Here is a 24,922-nt window from a genome sequence, read left to right as displayed (position 1 = left end):
TCATCCTCCATCTTTCTTTTTCCCTCTCCTCTTCTCCCCATCCTTCCTCATAATCCTGTAGTTAGAATTATGTTCTGTGTATGTGAGCAGGTATATATATATATATATATATATATATATATATATATATATTGTCCCTTAGATCCAGCTTCCATATATAGGCAAGCACATATGTTAATTGGGTTTTTGTGCTCTGCTTGTCTTGCTCTGGATGATATTCTCCAGTTGTGTCTTTGTTTTCCCCAAGTGACAGGATTTTATTTTTGTTTCTGGCTATGTAATATTTCATTTCACATATATACCATTCACATATATCCATTTACCTTTTCTTTTCTTTTTGGTTGATCATGGGGCTTGAACTCTTGGCCTGGATGCTGTCCCAAGCTCTTCAGCTTGAGGCTAGCACTTTACCACTTGAACCACAGCACCACTCCCAGTTTTCTTGTAGTTAATTAGAGGTAAGAGTCTCATAGACTTTCCTGCCTTGGCTGGCTCTGAATTGCAATCCTCTGATCTCAAGCCTTCTGAGTAGCTAGGGTTACAGGCATGAGCCACCAGCACCCAGCACAAACCTTTTTTCATCTGATCTCATCTCATTTGTTAATTTCTATTCTTGTTTTCTGAACAGTTGGAATCCTTTTCAGAGAATAAGACTGAGTTGATCATTTCAAGGGATTTTTCTGGTTTTTTTCTGTAGTAGATTTAAAGTATTAGGTCTTCTAGTTCTTTGGTAAATTTGGGGTGGATTTTGATACAGAGTGAGAGATTTAGAGATCGTTTCCATCTATTGCAAGTGGCTAACAAAACTTCAACACAGAAGTGAGTTGCTATTTGAGAAACCTTTCAGAGCCAGGCACCAGGAGCTCACCCCTGCAATCCTAGCTGCTCAGGAGGCTGAGATCTGAGGATCTTGGTTCAAAACCAGCCTAAGCAGATAAACCCAAGAGACTCCCCCCTAATGAACCAGAAAAATGCCTGAAGTGTTGTGTGGCTCCAGTGATAAAGTACCAGTTTTGAGCAAAAACAGTGAAACAAGAGTATGGGGCCTTGAGTTCAAGCCCTAGTACTGGCCCAAAGAAAGAGAGCTTTTGTCATAAAAGGTGGGAAATGCAGCTAGCTACAAAGGTCAGTTTTTCAAGAATGGGGTGATGACCTGTACATTTTAAGGAGTGAAGGAAAGCCTCCAGCAGAGAGCATAGGGAACACACACTGAGCAGAGGTGCCCAGGCTCCCCTGAGATTGGCAGGTGGGCCAGTGGTATCTGCACAGTTCACATTCCTCTCCATTCCCCTCCCCTGTCCAGCCTCAATCGCATGACATCTGTGTCTCTGTTCCCTCAAAAACACCAAGCCCTCCGCAGCCTTGGGATCTATGCACACACCTTTCCTGTCTCACAGCAACCTTCCTTCAGCTGAGCCTTTTGAGTTTTGTTTTGTTCCAGTCCTGGGACTTGAACTCAGGGCCTGGGTACTGCTGCTTAGCTTTTTTTTTTTTTTTTTTTTTAGCTCAAGGCTCGGACTCCATCGCTTTAGGCTTTTGGATTGTTAATTGAAATTGAGTCTCATGGACATTCCTACCCAGGCTGGCTTTGAACTGGGATTTGGTTGAGCCTTTTGATCCTTGAGTCCTTGGTGACTTTCTTTCCAGGCCTTCTCTGTGGGATCCCAACCTAACTCAAGTCCTCCTTGATCTCACTTGCAGCAGCTTGGCCTTTTCCCACCGTGTGTACTGTTTGCTTGTCACTCGCTGTCCTTTTCTAGAGCAGGCTCTCTGAGCAGAAACTGGTAGCTGGGCATAACACTGTGGCCCAGTTCATGTTCCACAGAAAGCAGTTGCTGCATAGTTAATTAATAGCACTATTAACAGGCATCGCTAACATTTCTTGTTCTTCTTGTGTATGGGGGGGGGGATTCTTTTTTGTGGGGCTGCCTCTTGTCAATTTACTCTACTACTTTGTTTCACAGATAGGCTTTCTCACTTTCATACCTGGAACCTGTTTTCTTTTTTTTTTTTTTTTTTTTTGCCAGTCCTAGGGACTGAACTCAGGGCCTAAACACTGTCCTTAGGATTTATTAAGCCTAGAGCTCTACCACTTGAGCCACAGCACCACTTCTGCTTTTTTGTATAGATGTTACACTAAGGAATCAAACCCAGGTGTTCATGCAAGCGCTCTACCACTATGCCAAACTCGGCCCCACAATTTTCTTATGTTCCTTCCATAGCTGGGATTACAGGCATATGTTATCATGCCCAACCCTTTGGACAAACTTATGAGAACATGGCTTTTTTCTTTTTTCACACATCAGGATTTCCATCTGTGTACAGAGGCCACCCAGATGTGTTTTAATCCCAGAGCCACTAGAAAGGCCATGGCGGGACCTGGGGGTGTGGATGAGGAAGCAGACACTATGTATGGCTAGCTAGTCAGTTAGTGATTTACTGCCTAGCACGTGTGAACAAAGGACTTGAGAGGAGTTGTGACTCTAAGCCACGGGAAAACTGTGACCATCTGGATCCCAGACCAGGAAGAGGGAGTAAAAGAAAGGATCTAGGCCCGGCATGGGATGCATCCCGTCCCAAGCAGGCAGACAAGCATATCTACCCAGATTCCTCAGAGCCAAGAGCCATACCCGTCCTCAATGCATTCCTGACAAATCCGCTTGGACATGGAGCAGGGGCCAGGGTTGGTATCCCTCAGCCAGGGGGAAAGTTGTAGTTGCTTTGGAGAAGGGCCAAGAGAGAGGGAAGGAAAAGGCTGGAGTGGGGAATGCAGTGGCTGTGCGCTTCAGAATAGGGTCTTTCCGTGGAGTCTGCCTTGTTCTCTGCTTCAGGAGAAGCAAAGAAAGTTCTCAGGCTGGTGGCTCATGCATGTAATCCTAGGTACTCAGCTGCCGTGTGAGCGTTACAGTTCAAAGCCAGCCAGGGAAGAAAAGTCCATGAGCATGAGATTCCTTTTTTTTTTTTCCCCCAGTTCTAGGGCTTGAACTCAGGACCTGGGCACTGTCCTTGAGCTTTCTCAAGGCTAGCAATCTACCACTTGAGCCACAAGCACCACTTCTGGCTTTTTCTGTGTATGTGGTACAGAGGAATCGAACCCAGGGCTTCATACATGCTAGGCAAGCCCCACTAGGCCATAGTCCCAGCCCCATGAGATTCTTATTTCCAGTTAATCAAAAAAAGGCTAGAGGTGGATCTGTGGTGTAAGTGGTTCACTGTCAACCTTGCAAAATGCTAAGCCCAGGCCCCAGGTTCAAGCCCTCACACTGGCACAAATAGAAAGAAAAGGGAAAGGAGGGGAGCAGAGGGAATACTTCTCATCCTCAGGACTCTTTCTATATCTCTCAGAAACAATGTATGTTCCATAAACAGTAGGCAGTCTTCAAAGGCCAGGAAAATAGAAATGCAGAGAAATTACTCACCACCCCTCAGGCCTGAGGTGGCAGCTCCATGTTTCACTACTGTTGCTTATTTTTATTTACTGGACTGTATGTGCTTGTGTAGTACGTGTGTGTGGAGTGCTCATGTGCATTCTCTCCTCAAGGCTAGTGCTCGACGTCTTTCAATTTTATTTTTGGTGGTTAGTTGGAAATAAAAGTCTCACAGACTTTCCTGTCCAGGCTGGCTTTGAACTACAGTCCTCAGATCTCAGCCTCCTTAGTAGCTAGGATTATAGGCATGAGCCACTGGCACCCGGCTGAATACAGATTCTTTGAGGTAAAAGTTCAATAAATGTATTGGCACAGGTAGCTCACTCCTGTAATCCTAGCTACTCAGGAGGCTGAGATCTGAGGATCATGGTTCAAAGCTAGCCCAAGCACTAAAGTTCCTGAGATTCTTATCTTCAATTAACCACTAGAAAACCAGAAGTGGCGCTATGGCTCCAGGGGTAGCCTTGAGCTGAAGAGCTCAGGGACAATGCCCAGGCCCAGAGTTCAAGTCCCACAACCAAAAAAAAAAAAATCCATGAATTCTCTGATCCACCCTAATTTGATTCAAGTTCTCTGTTGCTTCCCATGATGCCCTGTGCAGGAAGTCCTATGAGTTTGAAGACTTGCTGCAGACGTCCTCTGAGAGCAGGGTGGACTGGTACGCCCAGGCCAAGCTGGGGCTCACACGCACTTTCTCTGAGGAAAACGTCTATGAGGACATTCTAGGTAAGAGGCCCAAATGCCTGCCTAGGAGCCTCGGATGGCTCTGAACCCTGATCCTCAGATCTCAGATTCTTACGTAACTAGGGTTACAGGCATGAATCACCTACACCCCGCTTCTTTCTCTGTTTCTCATTTCCTGGTTAACTCCATTCTCAGCAGCTATGGGCCAGGCCAGCCTGGGTCCCAGGACTGCAAGCCTCTCCCCAAATCCAGATCTCCTCACAAGAGCCGAAGCCCAGAGTCCAGAAGTGGGGTTAATCTTGTGTGCCTACAAGTAGGGAAATAGAGTCACCCCAATGAAACTCAGGGTGCATTGCCAAGAGAAAGGCTAGTGGCTAGCCAAAACAGTAAACGTCCTGTAGGAACTAATGCAGAGGAGGCCAAGATGGAGAGGCCTCTAGCCCTGCGAAGGGAAACTTCCCAGGTGCCTTACCCCATGCGTATGGCCGCAGATCCGCCAATGAAGGAGAACCCTTATGAAGACATCGAGCTACACGGCCGCTGCCTGGGCAAGAAGTGCGCCCTCACCTTCCCTGTGTCTCCCACCTCTTCCATCCCTGACACAACTACCAAGGTATGAGCCTCCAGGGAGCCACAGGTGGGGGGACACAAAAGGGGGACCCGGCACTTGGCCTCCACAGTTTCCCACCAGCCTCATTCTCTACCTGACTGATCCTCACCTCTACTTCTCCAGCACCCTGCCTGCTCAACCAAGCCTTCTAAAATACCATGAAACTTCTGCCTTGTCTGGCCTCAAACCATGACCCTCCTGACCTCAGCCGCCCAATAGCTAAGAATAAAGATGTGAGCCCAGCACTGGTGACTCACACCTGTAATCCTACCTACTGCCAAGGTTGAGATCTGAGGATCCCAGTTCAAAACCAGCCTGTGCAGAGAAATCTGTGAGACTTTTTTTTTTTTTTTGCCAGTCCTGGGCTTGAACTCAGGGCCTGAGCACTGTCCCTCAAGGCTAGATACAGCTCTACCACCTGAGCCTCAGCACCACTTCCAGCTTTTTTTTTTTTTTCCTATGTATGTGGTACTGAGGAGTCGAACCTGGGTCTTTGCGCATGCTAGGCAAGCACTCTACTACTAGGCCAAACTCCTGGCCCTGAGACTTTTTTGTTGTTGTGGTGGTGGTGGGTCATGGGGCTTGAGCTCAGCCTGGGCACTGTCCCTGAGCTCTTCAGCTCAAGGCTACCACCTTACGCTTGAGCCAAACCCCACTTCCCATTTTTCTAGAGGTTAATTGGAGATAAGACTCTCAGGTCCTTTTGTGTCCGGGCTAGCTTTGAACCTTGACCCTCAGATCTTGGCCTCCTGAGTATCTAGGATTACTGGCATGAGCCACTGCACCCAGCACGTGAGACTCTTAACTCCCAATTAAGCACCAAAAAACTGCAAGTGACTCAAGTGGTAAAATACCAACCTTTAGCAAAAAAAAAAAAAAAAAAAAAAAAGCAAAGTTGGGCTGGGAATGTGGCTCAGTGGAGAATTCTCACCTAGGATGCATGAAGCCCTGGGTTCAATCCTCATAAACAGAAAAGGCTAGAAGTGGCTCTGCGGCTCAAGTGGTAGGGTACTAGCCTTCCCAAGACTGGCAAACACACACACACACACACAGCAAGGGACAGTGCCCAGCCATTGAATGCAAGACTCAATATTGGCACCCAAAAGAATATGGATAGAGTTATGGGGGAGACTGGGTTCCAACAGAAACCAAAATGCCGGGATGCCTATAGGCATCAGGCTCAGCAACAAGGGACCCCAACCTGCCACAGAAAGCTTGAATGGTAAGTCCCCTTTGGTCCCTCTGTGGAGTCAGTGCACTGGCTTCTGAGAAAGACAGTCAGCTGCCAGGCAGAGAAAAGCTAGTGCCTCTGCTTCCAGAACAGTTCAACATGTCACCACCTTGATCCTGCTGTCCCATAGCGGGAAGGGGGGGGCGGGCGGTGGACTCTGACCAAGGCACCTATGTGGTTGCCACTAATTCTCTCAGCAGTCTGGACCAGGGCCTGTGTGGGCATGCTTTGCTCCATTGTCCCACATCTGGGTGTCTGCTTGCGCCCTGCTTCTAAGGGACAGCTGCAGACTCCACCACTTCCTCATTTGGCTCATCAAATATTCATTGAACATCTGCCACAGCTGGACTGCAGCTGGGACCTTCCAAGTCACTGAAACAGGCTTTCAGCATCCACCTCCCCTGCCAGCCAAGGCCCTGAGCCATCTCGGGATGCTGATTTGTGTGGTGTGGGTGGAGAGGAAAGGTGGGTTGGACAGAATCCCCTCAGACAGGAACAGATGGGGTTGGGGATGGATGCTGAACTTGTGAACACAACTCTCTCCAGCTCCTGAGAAGGAGCCTGCACCTTCTCTCACTACTCTTTCCCTACCATGCCTCTACTCAGTCCAGCCCAGGGAATATTTCAGTAACTATGAGATAAAGGAAACCTGGGCTGGTTTTAGATACACTGTTGTGTTGTCATTGATGTTTTTCCCACACATGGACCCCATTCAGATAAGAAGAGCTGGTGAGCTGGGAGTCAGAGGCTCACGGCTGTAATCCTAGCTACTCAGGAAGCTGAGACTTGAGGATTGTTATCTGAAACCAGCCCGGGCAGGAAAATTCATGAGACTTTTTTTTGAGGGGGGAGATCAGTTGTGGGGCTTGAACTCTGGGCCTGGGCGCTATCCCTGAGCTCCTCAGCTCAAGGCTACCACCCTACCCCTGGAGCCACAGTACCACTTGCACTTTTCTAGTTGTTAATTGGAGATAAGAGTCTCACAGACTTTAGTGCATGGGCTGGCTTTGAATCCCATCCTCAGATCTCAGCTTCCTGAGTAGCTACGATTATAGGTGTGAGCCATCACACCCAGCTTTATGAGACTCTTTTCTCCAATGAATCATCAAAAAGCCAGAAGTGAAGCTGTAGCTCAAGTGGTAGAGAGCTAACCTTGAGAGAAAAGGCTAAAAGACAGTGCTCAGGCCCTAAACTCAAGCCATAGGATCACACACACGTACACACACACACACACACACACACACACACACACACACACACACACACACACACAGAAGAGTTAATTTGCCTGGGCTTTAGTCTGGCTCCCTCTGAGAAGCCACAGAGATTCTTTTCTTTTTAACTTTTATGCTTATACAGGGGCTTGAACTCAGGACTTGAACTCTGAGCCTGGGTGTTGCCCCTGAGTTCTTCAGTTCAAGGCTACAGCACCACGTCCAGTTTTCTGATGGTTAATTGGAGATAAGGGTCTCATGGACACTTAGTGCCCAGGCTGGCTTTGAACCGTGATCCTCAGATCTCAGCCTCCTGAGTAGCTAGGATTACAGGTGCCCAGCTCATCTTTTATGTTCAAGATTGGTATACTGCCACTTGAACCATACCTCTATTTCTGGCTTTTAGCTAATTAACAGGGAATAAGAATCTGGAGGCTTTGTCTGCCCAAGCTGGCTTCAAACCATAATCCTCTGATCTTGGCCTCCTGAGTAGCAAGGATTACAGGAGTGAGCCACCTGTGCCTGGATCTCATCTCTGGTCTGAAGCCCTCTGTCTCAGCCATAGTTGGATTTGTTCTTTCTCAATGAAGTCTGGTCTCAGGCTATACCGTAGACCAAGTGGGAATGTGCTGCCTCTCAGTGCACTTGTTCCTCCTCTTTTATCAAGCAAGACGCCAGGGAAATTCCACCCCTTCACCAGCAATGCCTGGATATGTGGTGGCTTACTGGGGTGCTCTGGGATATCCCTAGAACGCCGTTCTCCTGCAGTGGACACTGGGTGATGCAGCCCACACATGGCTGTGTCAGGCCTCTTGGCATTCTTTATGAAGCTGTGTGCCATGTTTTGATTCTGCCTCTCACATCTTTTCATAGGTCAAATATCCTCTAAGCAAACACTAGTACAATCTAAATCTCTGATGAAAACAGAGGCTTGCCAGTGGCCAGTAATTTGATAGATTTCAATGTGGAAAAGAATTAGGTTTCACTGCAGAGGGAGTTAGGCCTTTCTTAAGAAGGCTGTCGCTGTTCCTTCAGAGTGGTCAGGAAGCCAAGAGTGGTTGGCCCTTCCTCCCCTGAAAGCCTCCTTCTCCCTCCTCACTGAGCCATGACAGCTAAGCATCTTCACTCCTGAAGATCTTGACCAAGAAAAGCTTCTAAATTTTTCACTCCGTAATACTTGAAGCCAACCAAGAATGCAGAACTTGCTAGAGCAAAATAGACCTATACCAACAGAACTTAAGATAGGATAAATGCACTACTGGTAGTGCTAGCTACTCAGGAGGCTGAGATCTGAGGATCATGGTTCAAAGCCAGCCCAGGCACTAAAGTCAGTGAGACTCTTATCTCCAATTAACCTCTAGAAAAACGGGAAGTAGGGCTTGGAGCTTGGCTCAAGGGTAGAGCTGAAGAACTCAAGGACAATGTCCATGCTCAGGGATAAGGTGGTAGCCTTGAGCTGAAGAGCTCAGAGACAGCCCCCATGCTCAGCTCAAGCTCCAAGACCCAAAAAAAGCTCTGGGATAGTGCCCAGGCTCTGAGTTCAAGCTCCAGGATTGATAATCATAAAGAAAAAAGAAATAGGATGTTGAGGCCCAGGTAAGGATAACAAACAAGGATGACCCAGGGAGCCAGCCCAGGAGCCAAGCCAGACCTTGAGCCAGTAGCTATGCCTTACATTATCAGAAAGCCTCATCTCTAAAGCCAGGAAAGGGAGCTAGGTAGGTGGCTTGCCGCCTGTCTGAAGAGGGATTTATCACACCCATTTTCTACCATGGAAAGGTTAGAATGGACAAATTCGGTTTACCCTGGGAGCCCAGACCTGCCCGCTTCTGTCCCATGTGTCACCTGGCAGGGCCAGTTACATTCCTGGATTCACTCACTGCCCTGGTTTTCTTTTCCTCACGTCATAGACATTGTCCAAACCTTTTTTCCGGCAAAATTCTGAGAGGAGGAATTTCAAGCTCCTGGATGCTAGGAAACTGAGTCGGGATGGAACTGGGTCCCCTTCCAAAACCAGCCCCCCCTCCACGCCCTCCAGCCCTGATGACACCTTCTTTAACCTGGGAGAACAACAGAATGGTAGGAGGAAGAAGAAGATCCCCAAGGTAACGCTTGCAGCCAACATGTGTCCCCAGCTGCATGCCCCTTCCCCCTCTGCAGTGGAAGCCAGGCAGAGACACACCCCACCCTGCCCCTTTCCCCAAGTGGGGCGTAGAGCCAGCAGGCAGCCTCTGTCCTATTGGTCCTACCTCCTCCATCCCTCTTACTTCTCACTCCCATTGCTCTTCTCCTGCCAGAGCAGCCAGTGTCTATCCTCAAAGGCCAATTCCTTCTTCCTGTCCTCAAAAAATAGACTTCCACCCATCACCCCTTCACCTGAGACTTCCCAGTGCCCATTGCACAGGCAGGTGCCAGCCTGTGCTCCAGGCAGAACTTGCCAAAACACACTTCCTGGCTCTCTGTCATACAAATGGTAAAACGTGGCTTGGAAGTCCTTATGTGTCCTTTTACTCACTTTCAACCCTGTAATGCTAGGGTGCTAGTCTCTCTCTCTCTCTCTCTCTCTCTCTCTCTCTCTCTCTCTCTCTCTCTCTCTCTCTCTCTCTCTCCTCTCTCTCTCCTTCTCCCTCTCCCTCTTTCTCTTTCTCTTTCTCTTCTCTCTACCTCTCCTTCTTTTTCTCCCTCTCCCTCTTCTCCCTCTCTCTCTCCCTTGCCCGCACCCTTGCCCTCGCCCTCTCCCTGCTGTACTGGATTTGGACTCAGGGCTCAGGGCTTTGTGCTTGCTAGGACTTGAATTATGCTTCCAGCCCTTTTTACCCCGTATTGTGTGTGTGTGTGTGTGTGTGTGTGTGTGTGTGTGTGTGTGTGTGTGTGTGTGTGTGTTGCCTTTTTGGGGTTGAACTCAGGGCCTGGGCTTTGTCCCTTAGCTTTTTTTTTTTTTTTGGCTAGCACTCGATCTCTTGAGCCACAGGTCCAATCATGCAATCATGGCTTTTGGTGATTAATTAGAGATAAAAAGTCTCAATGACTTGCCTGCTGGGGCTGGCTTTGCACAACAGTCCTCAGATCTCAGCCTCCTGAGTAGCTAGGATTACAGGTGTGAGCCACGAGTGCCCAGCTCACCCTGGTTATTTTTGACGTGGGGTCTCACTCGTGGCCCAGGTCTGTGTGCACTGGCATCCTCTCATTTCCTTCTTGCCATGGTTGGATAAACACTCAGGAGACTGAGATTCAAAGTCATCCTAGGTAGAAAAGACCAGGAGATTCCAGCAAAAAGCTGGAATAAGCCTGGATGCCGGTGGCTCATGCCTGTTATCCTAGCTGTTCACAAGGCTGAGATGTGAGGATTACAGTTCAAAGCTAGCCTGAGCAGGAAAGGCTATGAGACTTTTTTTTTTGCCAGTTCTGGGCCTTGAACTCAGGGCCTGAGTACTGTCCTTGGGTTTTCTCAAGGCTAGAGCTCTACCACTTGTGCCACACCACAATTTCTGGCTTTGTCAATGTATGTGGTACTGAGGAATCAAACCCTGGTCTTCGTGCGTGCTAGGCAAGCACTGTACCACTAGTCCCCACATTAGCATTTTTATACCACAGCCACCCATCATTGTGGCTGAAGAAAGCGAATAAAAGATTTCGGAGGCAGGGCCGGGAGTTTGGCCTAGTGGTTAAAGTGCTTGCCTAGCATGCATGAAGACCCAGGTTCGATTCCTCGGTACCACATACATAGAAAAAAGTCGGAAGTGGTGCTGAGGCTCAAGTGGTAGAGCTCTAGCCTTGAGAAAGTCCAAGGACAGCGCTCAGGCCCTGAGCTCAAGCCCAGGACCGGCAAAAAAAAAAAAAAGGCAGTGGGAAGCACGTCCTCTCTTCCCCCCGCCCCCAGAACTGCTTCATCCTAGGACAGAAGGAGTGTCACAGGGACGGGCCGCTGATCTGGGCTTTTCTCCTCATGTCTGACAGCTGGTGTTGAGAATCAATGCCATTTATGAAGCCCGGAGAGGAAAGAAACGGGTAAAGAGGCTGTCCCAGTCCACAGAGAGCAACTCAGGAAAAGGTAGAAGCCCTGGAGGCCTCCATCCCTCCTTCCCCCAGCACTGGAAAACATCCTTTTCTAGACAAAATGCTCAATGCCAGAAACTCGGCCTGGGTACTGCATGCTCCTTCCCCCAGCCTGCCCAGGGCCACAACTTTCCTGTGTTGGGGAACAGAGTTTGTCCATTATATCTAACTAGATGACAAAGCATCCCATCTGAGTAGGCATTGTGGTCTGTTTCCTGCACTGCAAAACTCACATTCGCCTCTTCTTTGTTCAATTGGCATAGTGACAGATGAGAACAGCGAGTCTGACAGCGACACGGAGGAGAAGCTGAAAGGTAAGGAGAGCAGTTGGCATGAAGGCACATGCCTGGGAATGGGAGGCCTCAGATACTCCATCCTCCCTAGTGTGAGGGACAGACTTGTCCCGGCCAGGTTTGCACAAGTGTCTGAGAAGACTTGGATGGGGCCCAAAGGGTATGCAGGCATGACAACAAGGAGCTGTCACCCAGCCACACACGGCTGTGGAGATCCAGGTTGGCTGTGAACAGGGCTGAGTACCAGTGGCTCACACCTGTAATCCTCGCAACTCAGGAGCTCAGCGCTGGGGATCTCCGTCCAAAGCCAGTCTGGGCAGATAAATCTGTGAGGCTTGTGTCTCCAATTAAAAACTAAAAAGTAGAGCTGTTGCCCAAGTGGTAGAGCACTAGCCGTGTGCAAAAAAAAAAAAAAAGCTAAGGGACAGTACCTGGGTCTTGAGTTCAAGGCCCAGTACTAGCACACACTTATACATAATTGCTATAGTCACCCTGCTGCCACACTTCTTGAGGCTGTCTCTTCAGACCCCAGGATCCCTGGTTTCTCACCCACCAGATGAACTGGTGGGAATCATTGGCCCCTCTTGGGACCAATTAACCTTCAGTGACTCCCATCTGAACTAGTGAGTTTGCTGGAATTCCTCAGATCTGGAAATTACCTGCTCAGTGACCTTCCCCATGGCTCCCTGGGCCACCCTTAGCAGGAAACAAGTCCATTGTCACTACATTGGAACTGGGCACGGGAGGTAAACCTGAGCTCCCAGTTAGCCAGAGCTCTGCCAGTTGAGTCACAGGGATGTTTACAAAGCTCCACCCCAAGTGAGGCATGGTGGCTCATGCCTGTAATCCTAGTTACTCTGGAGGCTGAGATCTGAAGATGCTTCAAAGACTCTTATCTCCAGTTAACCACTAGAAAACAGGAAGTGGGGATGTAGCTCAGGGGGTAAGGCAGTAACCTTGAGCTGAAGAGCTGAGGGACAGCACCCAGGCCCCCAGTTCAAGCCCCTTGACTGACCAAAAAAAAAAAAAAAGGAAGCTCCACACCCAAAGCTGGGTGCTCTGGATTTTGTCACTTCACACAGAATGAAAGACTTGGAGGAGTGAGGAGATAGAGCCAAGTCCTGCCCCAAAAGGCAGATGGAGATGGGGCCTTGCCCAGCCTTTTGCCTGGAGGCCAGACCGCAAAACCCTGGCAGGATCCTGCCACCCCAGGCACCCCATGCAAGCCTAAGGGGCGCTCCTCCCATGACTTTGGCCATAGTCCCAAACAAAGAGTTTTCTACTAATTTACAAGCTGTGGAACTACCCTGGGGATAAGAGAAAAGCCCTGGAGCTGGGCTTACATAACCTGGACAGCCCTGCATAATTCCACAGCAGCAAGAGAACCACATCAAGCCTGAGTCTGTCTCTGCGTCTTCCCCAGCTCACAGCCAGCGCCTGGTGAATGTGAAGTCCCGCCTGAAGCAGGCCCCTCGGTACCCACCTCCTGACCGGGAGTTCATGGAATACCAGGAGAGGGAGCTGTTCGAGTACTTCGTGGTGGTGTCTCTGCACCGGAAGCAGGCAGGGGCTGCCTACGTGCCCGAGCTCACCCAGCAGTTCCCCCTGAAGGTAAGTCTCCCCAACACACACTCCTGCCAGCCACAGGGGTGGGGACAGTAATGCACAAGAGATAGTTTTTTGTGTTTTTGTTTTTGTTTTTTGCCAGTCCTGGGCTTGAGCTCAGGGCCTGAGCACTGTCCTTGGACTTTCTCAAGGCTAGAGCTCTACCACTTGAGGCTCAGCACCACTTCTGGCTTTTTTCAATGTATGTGGTACCGAGGAATCGAACCTGGGTCTTCATGCATGCTAGGCAAGCACTTTTAACCACTAGGCCAAACTCCCGGCCCTGTGTTTTGGTTTTTTATTGGTTGGTCGTGGGTTTGAACTCAGAGCCTGGGTGCTGTCCCTGAGCTCTTTTGCTCAAGACTAGCACTATACCACTTTGAGCCACAGCTCCACTTCCAGTTTTTTGGTGGTTAATTGGAGATAAGTCTCGTGGGGCATGGTGCCAGTGGCTTCTACCTGTAATCCTAGCTACTCAGGAGACTGAGGATTGGGTTTCAAAACTGGCTCAGGCACGGAAGTCCGTAAGTCCATGAGACTCTTATCTCCAGTTAACCACCAGAAAACCAGAAGTGGAAGTGGCACTGTGGTTCAAGTGCTAGAGTGCTATCTTGAGCTAAAGAGCTCAGGGACAGCACCCAGGCCCAGAGTTGAAGCCCATGACTGACAAAAGAAAAAAAAAGAGAGAGAGAGAGAAAGAGAGTTTAGAGTCTTACAGGGATTTTTCTTCCCAAGTTGGCTTTGAACCATGATCCTCAGTCTCATGAGTAGCTAGGATTACAGGTGTGAGCCACCAGCACCTGGCTTTAGAGGCAGTCTTTAAAAGATTGAAACCATCGGAATCACTCTGAATACTCTCCTCATATTCTTCTTTATACACAAAATAAGCAAATCCTTGACTCTATATAAATAATCTCTAAACTGGACTTTAGTTCCAGACACTTAACATGATGGATCTCATCCAGGAAACTAAGATCTGAGAATCACAGTTCAAAGGCAACCCAGACAGACAAACCCTCAAGAAGCCAGAAGTGGAGGTGGTGTATCATCCATGAGTGGAAAAGCCAAGTGAGGGCAAGAGGCCCTGAGTTAAAATTCCAACCAGGAAGGAAGAAAGGGAAGGAGGGAGGGAGGAAGGAAGGAAGGAAGGAAGGAAGGAAGGAAGGAAGGAAGGAAGGAAGGAAGGAAGGAGAAAAAGACACCAGAGATTTCAGTGACTTTTCTTCCACATCTAACATTAGCTGCGTGATTGGGACAAATAACACACATCAGGGCATATTTCCTTTTCTCTGGAATAAGAATGGACATAAAGTTTTGGTCCATTCTTGTTCCATACTCAGCAACTCTGAGATGAGTAGAATTTCACAATAAGACATAATTTTCCTGTCTGTATTTGTGATGAGTTTAAGACGTTGTTTGCCTGGGCTTAGAGATAGGAAAACCTTCTGGGAACCTCAGTCGTCCAAATCCAAGGGTCTCCCTGGTGACTTTTCCTGACAGAATGGAAGAGTTACAGTTCAGAACATGAAGCATAGAAAATATCGCCTTGAAAAATATAGTGTTGGGTTTGGTGGTGGTGGTGGTGGTTTGCTTGGGTTGGGTTAGGTTTCTTTGGTCCTGACTTCCTCCTGAGACTGCTAGTTACATCTGCTCTGGGAGGAAAGGCTTCATAGACTGAACCCCAAATCTTCCCAAGGAAGGGAGCTGTGGAAAGGGAGAATCGTAATCATTGCCAAACTGCCTCATTGCCTCATGCGAGGGTTTGTGTTCCAACCTCTGCCACCTCTTTCCCTGCAGTTGGAAAGGTCTTTCAAGTTCATGAGAGAGGCTGAGGACCAGCTGAAGGCTATTCCTCAGTTCTGTTTCCCAGATGCCAAGGACTGGAGTCCTGTCCAGCAGTTTACCAGGTATGGGCTGGCATCTCCACTTCCCACACCCAAAGATGGAAGGCACAAATAAGAAAGGGATCACACCGGGCAGATCCCACACATAGCCCTCCTGCTCCCCAGAAGTCATGGTAGGCCCAGCCTAGAGGTTTCCCCCTGAGTATTTGAAAACTTTCTGTTAGGCAGATTTGAGGCCTGCTGCTCAGTCTGGGAATGTGTGTTTCATAAGCTGCACTAAGATAGTTTTTAGTCTGGGAAAGGTTAGGGAAATGTCCCCATCATCCATCCTCACCCAGTGCCCCTGTAATACTGGGCTTCGTTTGTATTTTCTGCTTGCACACACGTCTTCTGATGCTAGCATCCCTATCACGTTGAATTCAGATTTTGACGGACCTCAGCAGGCTGCATATGCTCTTTTAAGAACATCAGGTCCTGCAAAATGGCCCAGTAGTTCTTAAGGATACGGACAGGAGGGATGGGCCTTTGGATTTGTTCAGCTTTGTAATCCCTTTGTGTTTTTCCAACTACAGTGAAACATTCTCATTTGTCTTAACTGGAGAAGATGGGAGCCGAAGATTTGGATATTGCCGAAGACTGCTGGTTAGTACTGTCTGGTTTTCCATCAGTCTGAGCGCTTGGTGAAGAACAAAATCTAGCTTCTCAATCCCTTAAGACCAAGGGTATATGCAAAAAAAAAGAAAAAAAAAAAAAACCAAGCTGAGCGTGTTGGCTCATGCCTGTAATCTTAGCTACTCTGGAGGCTAAGGTCTGTGGATCAAGGGTCAAAGACAGCAGTGGGCACAAAAGGACCTGAGGCTCTTAGCTCCAATTAACCCTAGAAAACAGGAAGTGGGGCTTGGCTCTAGGGTAGGGTAAGTACCCTTGGACTAAATAGCTCAGGGACAACACACAGGGCCAGGGGTAGGGCGGTAGCCTTGAGCTGTAGAACTCAGGGACAGGGCCCAGGCCGAGTTCAAACCCCATGACCCACAAAAAAAAAAAAGAAATAGTGGGTCTGGAGTGTAGCATAGTGGTAGAGTGCTTGCCTAGCATGAACAAAGCCCTGAGTTCAATTCCTCAGTACTACATACATAGAAAAAGCCGGAAGTGGCACTGTGGCTCAAGTGGCAGAGCACTAACCCTGAGCAAAAAGTCGATGCCCAGGCCCTGAGTTCAAGCCCTAGGACTGGCAAAAAAAAAAAAGAATAGCCAATATAACTGGTCAGCTAATGTAGTTAAAAATGCATAAGAGCAGTACACTGCTGGTTTACATCTGAAATCCTAGCTCCTCAGAAGGCTGAGCTATAGATTACACTCAGCAATCTGGGGTCTTTTTTGACTTATCCTCACATTTGGTCATTTTCTTATTAAAATTAAAACCATCTGAGCTGGGTGTGGTGGCTCAAGCCTGTAATCCTAACTCCTCTGGAGGCTGAGATCTGAGGATCATGGTTCAAAGCCAGCGGGGCACAAAAGTCCAGGAGACTTTTATCTCCAATGAATTCCCAGGAAACCAGAAGTGGCGCCCAGCTCACTAGCAAATATTAATCTTTTTCTATTGAGTTTGAGTTATGGAAATAAACTATAAAACATGAGGAACCAATTAATACTAGTTTTGTTTTGTTTTCTTTTTTTGCCAGTCCTGGGGCTTAAACTAGGACCTGGGTAATGTCCTTGGGCTTTCTCAAGGCTAGCAATCTACTGCTTGAGCCACAGCACCATTTCCGGCTTTTTCTATGTATGTGGTACCAAGGAATCGAACCCCAGACTTCATGCATGTTAGGCAAGCACTCTACCACTAGGCCAAACTCCCGGCCTCAATACTAGTTTTTTATGTGTGGGTCAATACTGTGGCTTGAACACAAAGCTCTCGCTCAGCTTTATTTACTATTGACTGACACTCTGCCTTTTAAGCCATGCCTCCAGTGCAGTATTTACTGGTTAATTGAAGATACAGATGAAGACTTACTGTTCAGGCTGGCTTTGAACCAGGATACTTTCAAGTTAGGTATTTTCAAGTAAACTTGAAAGTATTGAGATTGATTTTGGTTTTTGTTTGAAGATTTGTTCAGAAATAAGTTTCCAAAAAGACCTTCAGCAAGATTTCTCATTTGGAATCACCATTATAATAAGCATTTGATTTCAGAATAGCTCCTTAGATGGCCATAGGTGAGCCAATGGCACACCTATTGTATGATTGCCTTAGTTTGGGCCCTTGAGGAGAAGGTATATGTACTTTCCAGCTATGCACTGGAGTATTTGTAAGTATTTACCATACTGGGTTTTGAAAAGCTATGGTGTGTGGAAGTATCTGTTACATTATAGTCTCTCAAAAGCATTTGGAGCTAAGCATGGTGGCACATGACTGTAATCTGAGCACTCTGGAGGCCAGTGCTGGAAGACTGAGAATTCAAGGCCAGACTGGGCTATATATTGAAGTCCTGTCTGGAAAAAAAAAAAGAAAGAAAAAGGAAAGCCTGGCAGCTCTTTCCTTTCCTGAGGCTGTTAGTATTCACATTGTATTTGTGTTTCTCTCCTAAAAGCCTGGGGGCAAAGGAAAGCGCCTTCCTGAAGTTTATTGCATCGTTAGCAGACTAGGTTGCTTCAGCCTCTTTTCAAAGGTGAGAATTTGGGCCTGGAAGAAAGGGATGGAGCAAAGAAAGGTGGGGTTCCACAGGCAGAAAAATCCAAGAGACTCTTCTTCCTTCCTTCTTTCCTTTATTCCTTCTTTCTTTCTTAGCCAATCCTGGGCTTGAACTCAAGGCCTGAGTACTGTCCTTGGATTTTTCTCAAGCCAAGAGCTCTACCACTTGAGCCACAGAACCATTTCAGGCTTTTTCTATGTATGTAGTACCAAGGAATCAAACCCCGGTCTGTGCATGCTAGGCAAGCATTCTACCACTAGGCCAAACTCCCATCCCCAAGACTCTTTTCTCTAGCCAGCAAAAAACTGATGCAGTGGCTCAAGTGGTAGAGTGCTAGCCTAGAGAAAGCCCAAGAACAGTGCCCAGGCCCTGAGTACATTCCCCAGGACTAGAAAAAATTTCCAGCCAAGCGCAGTGGCTCATGCTTGTAATCCTAGCTACTTAGGAGGCTGAAATCCGAGGATCAAGGTTCAAAGCCAGCCCAGGTACTAAAGAACTCGAGACTCTTATCTCCAATTAATTACTAGAAAACTGGAAGTGGTGCTGTGGCTCCAGGGTTAGGGTGGTAGCCTTGAGCTGAAAAGCTCAGAGCTCTTCAAAGCACCCAGGCCCCAGCATTCAAGCCCCACAACTGACAAAAAAAAAAAATTCCCAGATGAGTATCAGTGGCTCATGCCTATAGTCCTAGCTACTAAGGAGTCTGAGATCTGAGGCTCACAGTTCAAAGCCAGCCAGGGCAGGAAAATCCAAATAAACAGGGGTGGTCGGGGGACAGAAAGAGATCTATGGCTCAAGTGGTTGAGCACCAGCCTTGAATGAAAAAAGCCCAGGGGCAATACTCGGCCCGGTGTAGATTCCCCACGTCTGTGGATGAATATAAATCAATACGCCATAAGAACACCCCGGGGGGAAAAAACAAAACCTAGTCCTGTTCCTTCTGCTCACTTCAGTGGCAGTCATCTACACTGCTTGGTGCTTTCCAACCAGAGGTGCATGTCACTGCCCGGGCCGTCAGTTATGGGCTGCAGATTTGGTGGGAGAATCCCTAGAGTAAAGCAGCCCACGTGGAGACGGCGCCCCAGCCGTGTCCCAGGCTACATGCACACGTGCTGACGTTCTTAGCTGAGCTGACCCCATATGTTCTGGTCAGCTTTCTGACAAAGGCTGTATTGAAGGAACCTAATGTAATGTGACTGTCCAGAATCGGAGCCCCTGCCCCCTGATCCCTAGATTCCTCCTGTGGAACAGGGATGGCTAAAATGGCACATTGTACTTTTGAACAGAAAAGAATCGTGAAACAGCAGAGTACCTACTACAATGCTGGGTAACAACACAATGCAGCCTTCACAAGTGTGCAGGGGTGTCAGGGTGTGGCTCAGATGGCAGGGCTCACAAGGTGTTAAAAATCCTCCCAGCTTGGCTACCTTGTCTCTACTTGGGGCTGCAGGCCTGAGGCAGGGTCCACTCTACACATTTTTCATGGGCAGTGAGCTGACGCATGCATATTCCTTCATGTCCATGAGAAAGGCCCACGAGGGCAAACCCAGGTGTGAAAGTCAGTCAGCCCTAGACCCACAACTGACCCTCAACCCTTCTGCTTCACTCTCTTCTCCGCCTTATTGCTCCTCTAAGCAGGTTTTAGGTTATTTTTCTTCCAATGTCCCCCTTGCAATACTTTTTTTTCCCCCCACCAGTCCCAGGCTTAAACTCAGAGCCTGGGTTTGTCCCTGAGCCTTTTTTTTCTCAAGACTAGCACTCTATTGCTTGAGCCATAGCACCACTTCTGGATATTTCTGTGTATGTGGTACGGAGGAATTGAATCCAGGTCTTCATGCATGCTAGGCAAGCACTGTACCACTAAGCCACATTCCCAGCCCTCCCCTGCAATAATTCTTTCTCCCCTTCCCCAACCCCTCCCCCTCCCCCTCCCCCTCCTCCTCCTCCTCCTCCTCCTCCTCCTCCTCTTCTTCTTCTTCTTCTCCTCCTCCTCCTCCTCCTCCTCCTCCTCCTCCTCCTCCTTCTCCTTCTCCTTCTCCTTCTCCTCCTTCTCCTCCACCTCCTCCTCCTCCTCCTCTTCCTCCTCCTCCTCCTTCTTCTGTCAGTCCTGGGCCTGAACTCAGGGCCTGAGCACTCTCTTTAGACTTTCTCAAGACTAGAGCTCTACCACTAGAGCCACTTCCGGCTTTTTTCTATATATGTGTTACCGAGGAATGGAACCCGGGTTTTCATGCATGCTAGGCAAGCACTCTACCACTCGGCCAAACTCCTGGCCCCTCCCCTGCAATTCTTCTTCCATTTTTTGTCTTCTTTTTGTGCCAGGACTCAGGCTTGAACTCCAGGCCACTTGCATTCTCACTCAGGTTTTTCACTCAAGACTGACACTTGAGCCATGCCTTCACTTCTAACTTTTTGCTGATTAATTGGAAATAATCCAAAAATCTCAAGGATTTGTCTGTGTAGGCTGGCTTCATCTCTCAGCCTCCTGAGTAGCTAGTATTAGAGCCATTGGTGTCTGGCTTCTTTTTACTTTTCATCGTATTCTTTCCTTGTTCTTTCTCTGGTGTAAAATGTAGATGATGTATATTTTATCATTTTAACTAGTTGAGAGGCAGGTAGCACATCATAGGTGTACATCACAATGACCCATCTTCAGGTTTCTTTTCTCCATATCAGAGCCCTCTACCCATGAGCCCTGAGTGGTGACAACCCCCTCTCACCTTCAGCCTCCGTGAATTTCATGACTCGGGGATTGGCCCAGAAGGCATGTGGCCCCCTGCTTGCCCTTGGCTGATGGAGGGTGGCTCAGCTGAGCTCCTTGTGTGACCTTTGCAGATCTTGGACGAGGTGGAAAAGCGACGCGGCATCTCTCCAGCACTGGTGCAGCCTCTCATGCGGAGTGTCATGGAAGCGCCTTTCCCAGCCCTGGGCAAAACCATCCTTGTCAAGAACTTCTTACCAGGCTCAGGGACTGAGGTGAACTGCCCAACTCCTTCCCCAGGGACCCAAGTCCTAACAGGGACAGCATGGCTCTTAGGGGCCCATCAAATTCACCCCCACTCCTTGGGTGAGTCCAGAGCTCGAAGTTAAGGCCTGGGCACTGTCCCTTAGTTTTTTCCCTCAAGGCTGGCACTCTATCACTTGATCTCTGGCTTTTAAGTGGTAAATTGGAGATGAGTCTCATGGAGCCAGGCACCACTGGCTCACGCCTAAAAATCACAGTTCCATGCCAGCCCACGCAGAAAAGTCTGTGAGACTCTTATCTCCAGTTAACTACCAGAAAACTGGAAGTGGAGCTGTGGCTTAAAGTGGTAGACTGCTAGCTTTAAGCAAAAGCACTTAGGGATAGCACCCAGGCCCTGAGTTCAAGCCCCATGAACAACCACATCAGCAACAATAACAACATCTCATAGGCTTTCCTGTTGAGGCTGGCTTTGAACCACAGTTCTTTCATATAGTCTCCCCAGTCGCTGTCATTACAGGCATGAGCTACAGGGCCCAGTCAACCACAATTAATCTTATTGACCCATAGTTATTCCTAAATCTTACTCTTATTCAAACCAATTTATATTGTGCCCTGCATCACCTCTATAATTGTATAACATAAAACTGATTCTTTCTCGGGAAGAACAGTTCAGATACGGAGCATGACTTGGACTTTGAAGCATGCCCCCTTCCTTGTCCAGGCTGGCATTTGATGAGGGAATTGTTCTTGTCTGCTGCTCCCTGTTCCCTGTCTGCTGCTCTGTGCAGCAGAGGACTGACCTCGCTCAGAGCCCTAATCTAAGCTCGGAGATGAGTTGCAGAAGGCTCTGGGACATTCAGCTGAAGATCAGGAACCAGGCTGTTACAGACATGGTGGTTAGCCATGAGGACGTGATGAATGGCTAACAGTGAGTGTACCCATTACCAGGCAGGTGCCAGGCTGGAAGTAAAAATGTCGACTTTGCCTACCTCACCACTGAGGTGCCAAACACAGAGCTATAAAGGAAATGGAGGCCAGCCCAGGCAAAAGGTAGCAAGATCCTATCTCAGAAATAAGTGTGGTGATGCACATCTATAATCTCAACTGCTCAGGAGGCAGAAGTAGAAAGATGACACTGCGAAGGCCAAGCTGGGCAATAAGCATGAGCCCCTATGCGAAAAACAAAATAAAACAAAAGGGCGGGGTATGTGGCTCAAGTGGTAGAGCACTTAGCAAGCGTAATTTGAAACTCCAAGTAGAATCTGGGATTCCTTCAGGGACATTTCAGCAAATCCAGAATAAGAAAATGTGTGCACACTGAACATAAAAGCTGAAAAGACATGTCATCAGAAGGTAATTCAAAGCTGGGCCTCAGTGGCTCATACTCACAGTCTTAGTGACGTAAGAGGCTGAGATCTAAGGATTAGTGTTTGAAGTCAGTCCAGGGAGGAACATTTGTGGCTCTTATCTCCACTTAATCACCCAGAAGTCAGAAGTGGAGCTGTGACTGAAATGGTACAGCACTAGCCTTGAGGACCTGAATTCAAGCCCCAGAACCAGCGCACATGCGTGCACACACACACACACACACACACACACACACACACACACACACACACACACACACACACACACACACAGATGGGAGGGAAGAAAAGAGAAGGAAAGGACTAGAACCAGGAAGTGATTAGAATGAGGTGGGAAGCTGAACTGCATGGAGAATGGCCGTCTAGACCAAGAACCTTGGAAGTGCTGCTCAGGTCTGCTCCAGGGTTCTTTCCAACAGGTCGCCACCCCCTAGGAGAGTCGTTTTCACCACAGAACTGTCCCCTTGCCAACCCCAGCCACCTGTGTTGAGTCTGCCAGCTTGTTGAGTCTTCTCTTCCTTCCAGCCAGATGTCCTTCATGGAGCATGAGGCATTTGCTTCCTTCCAAATGCACCCACTTCCCAGCCTCCCAGAACCTTTCTGCTCCCCATTCCCTGTCCCCTGTCTTCCCTTCTCCTCCCCTCCCCTCCAGTGGGTTCACCTGATCCCTGTTGAGGGCCTCAGGAACCCCACCCCTACCTAAATGGTGCCACATGGGCCAAGCTTGCCAAGTGATTGATCTTCCCCTCATGGCTATCCCTGTTCCCTGACAGGTGATTGAGCTGTGCCGCCCACTGGACTCCCGGCTTGAACACGTGGACTTTGAGTCTCTCTTCTCCTCTCTCAGCATCCGCCACCTCGTCTGTGTTTTTGCCTCTCTGCTTCTGGAAAGGAGGATCATCTTCATCGCTGATAAGCTCAGGTACTGCTCATGGCAACTGCTGCGCAAGCGTGTGAGTAGTCATGGATCTTGAACTCTTAAGTGTGCACAGCAGGTGACTCGCTGGGGCAGGCGTGCGGGAGTGACATGGACCTCATTGAGGTCGGCCTGAACTTCTGGACACCAACCACTTCTCAGGTCCTTGGCTAGATTCTCATGAGTTTCTACATATGCTAAGCACTCTGTTATATTCAAGAGACATAAATACACAGCTGTCCCCCGAAGTCCTCAGACCCCAAAGACCAGGGGTACCTGGGAAGTAAAAGGGCAACCTAGTGCTATGTGAGTTTGGAGATGGATGGCGAGTACCCATCCCCAGGGAAGGTGAGCTCTGACTGATCACCAAGTATGAGACTAAAGCCGGCATTGGTGGTTCGTGCCTATAATCCTGTCTACTCAGGGGGCTAAGGTCCAAGTATCAAGGTTTGAAGCCAGCCCAAGCAGGAAAATCCATGAGACTTTTAGCTCCTGTTAACTACCAGAGAGCTAAAAGCAGAGCTGTGGCTCAAGAAGAAGACCAGCCTTGAGCAAAAAAGCTAACAGATAGCATTCAGGCACTGAGTTCAAAGCCCTAGTACTGGCATTAAAAAAAAAAAAAAAAAGTAGGATGAGCCGGGCTTGGTGGCTCATGCCTGTAATCCTAGCTAAGATCTGAGGATCGCAGTTCAAAGCCAGTCCAGGCACTAAAGACCCTGAGACTATTATCACCAGTTAACCACTAGAAAACTGGAAGTGGCACTGTGGCTCAAGGGGTAGGCAGAAACCTTGAGCTGAAGCGCTCAGGGACAGCACCCAGGCCCAGAGTTCAACCCCCACAGTGGACCAAAAAAAAAACAAACCAGTAGACTGAACATTGCAGGCAAATGGAGCCACCTGTGTAACTCCTCGTGCAACTGCAAGAAGGTGGAGGTGGGGTTGGGGAGAGTGTCACCTCCAGAAACTGGGCTAGAGTTCCCTGCACTCACATGGAGAGAAAGGGACAGGCATGGAGGACAGGACCTGAAGAATGTGAACTTCACCCAGCCTTGTGCCATGGTCCCATTTTATGAAAGTGCATCAGTAAGCTGGGCCATAGTAGCTCATACTTGTATTCCAAATCTCGGGAGGCTGAGGTTTGGAGGATTATTATTTGAAGCCATCTTTTTTTCTTTTTTTTCCGTGGGTCAAGGGGCTTGAACTAGGCCTGGGCTCTGTCCCTGAGCTTGTCAGCTCAAGGCTATCACCCTACCCTTGAGCCAAGCCCTACTTCCTGTTTTCTAGAGGTTAATTGGAGATAAAGAGTCTTAGGTCCTTTTGTGCCCAGGCTGGCTTTGAACCTTGATCCTCAGATCTCAGCCTCCTGAGTAGCTAGGATTATAAGCATGAGCCACAGGTGTCTTCCCAGCTTGAAGCCATCTTAAACAAAGATCCAACAGGATCTGTCCCCCAAATGCCCAGGAAAAACAAAAAACAAAAGCAGGCCAGAGGCATGGCTCAAGTGATAGAGCACCAATTGGGAGCAAGCAAACCAAGCAAGCACAAGGTCCCAAGGTTTAGACCCTGGTACAGGAAGCAAGAAGAGAAGGAGAGGAGAAGGAAAAGAACAACAGCTGCAAATAGGGATTCTGGATTTGCATTCGTTCTCATATTGTACCAGTGGCTCAGGCCTGCAATCCCAGCTACTCAGGAGGCTGAGATCTGAGAATCACAGTTCAAAGCCCGCCCCAAAAGGAAAGTCTTGCTTTTAGAAGTCAGGACTCAAGAAGGGCTAAGGCATGGGGGCCGGGAGTTTAGTCTAATGGTAGAGTGCTTGCCTAGCATGCACAAAGACCCGGGTTCAATTCCTCATACCACATAAATAGAAAAAGCCAGAAGTAGTGCTGTGGCTCAAGTGGTAGGGCTCTACCCTTGAGAAAGCCCAAGAACAGTGCTCAGGCCCTGAATTCAAGTGAAGAAGGAGGAGGAGGAGGAGGAGGAGGAGAGGAAGGAGGGGGGAGGGCTAATGCATGGAGACCACCTGAG

At 48.5% G+C, this 24,922-nt stretch overlaps 1 protein-coding gene across 1 annotated transcript in view; it reads left to right on the top strand.

Annotated features, from left to right (window-relative positions):
- The window catches only part of Dennd2a (DENN domain containing 2A), a 43,313-nt gene that overhangs the window by 5,582 nt on the left and 12,809 nt on the right, over positions 1-24,922 (top strand). The window contains exons 2-12 of the mRNA XM_090333413.1: positions 4,030-4,154; positions 4,604-4,725; positions 9,078-9,272; positions 11,125-11,218; positions 11,487-11,537; positions 12,940-13,127; positions 14,919-15,028; positions 15,538-15,607; positions 17,551-17,628; positions 20,485-20,625; positions 22,755-22,903. Of these exons, the coding sequence (XP_090189539.1) occupies positions 4,030-4,154; positions 4,604-4,725; positions 9,078-9,272; positions 11,125-11,218; positions 11,487-11,537; positions 12,940-13,127; positions 14,919-15,028; positions 15,538-15,607; positions 17,551-17,628; positions 20,485-20,625; positions 22,755-22,903 (1,323 nt within the window). The remainder of the gene's footprint in view (positions 1-4,029; positions 4,155-4,603; positions 4,726-9,077; positions 9,273-11,124; positions 11,219-11,486; positions 11,538-12,939; positions 13,128-14,918; positions 15,029-15,537; positions 15,608-17,550; positions 17,629-20,484; positions 20,626-22,754; positions 22,904-24,922) is intronic.

The sequence above is a fragment of the Megascapheus bottae genome, chromosome 5 (genome assembly GCF_031878675.1).
Source record: "Megascapheus bottae isolate mThoBot1 chromosome 5, mThoBot2.hap1, whole genome shotgun sequence".
In the NCBI taxonomy this organism is placed as follows: Eukaryota; Metazoa; Chordata; class Mammalia; order Rodentia; family Geomyidae; genus Megascapheus; species Megascapheus bottae.
Note: the sequence above shows the minus strand (reverse complement) of the source record. Positions and strands in the feature narration are given on the sequence as shown.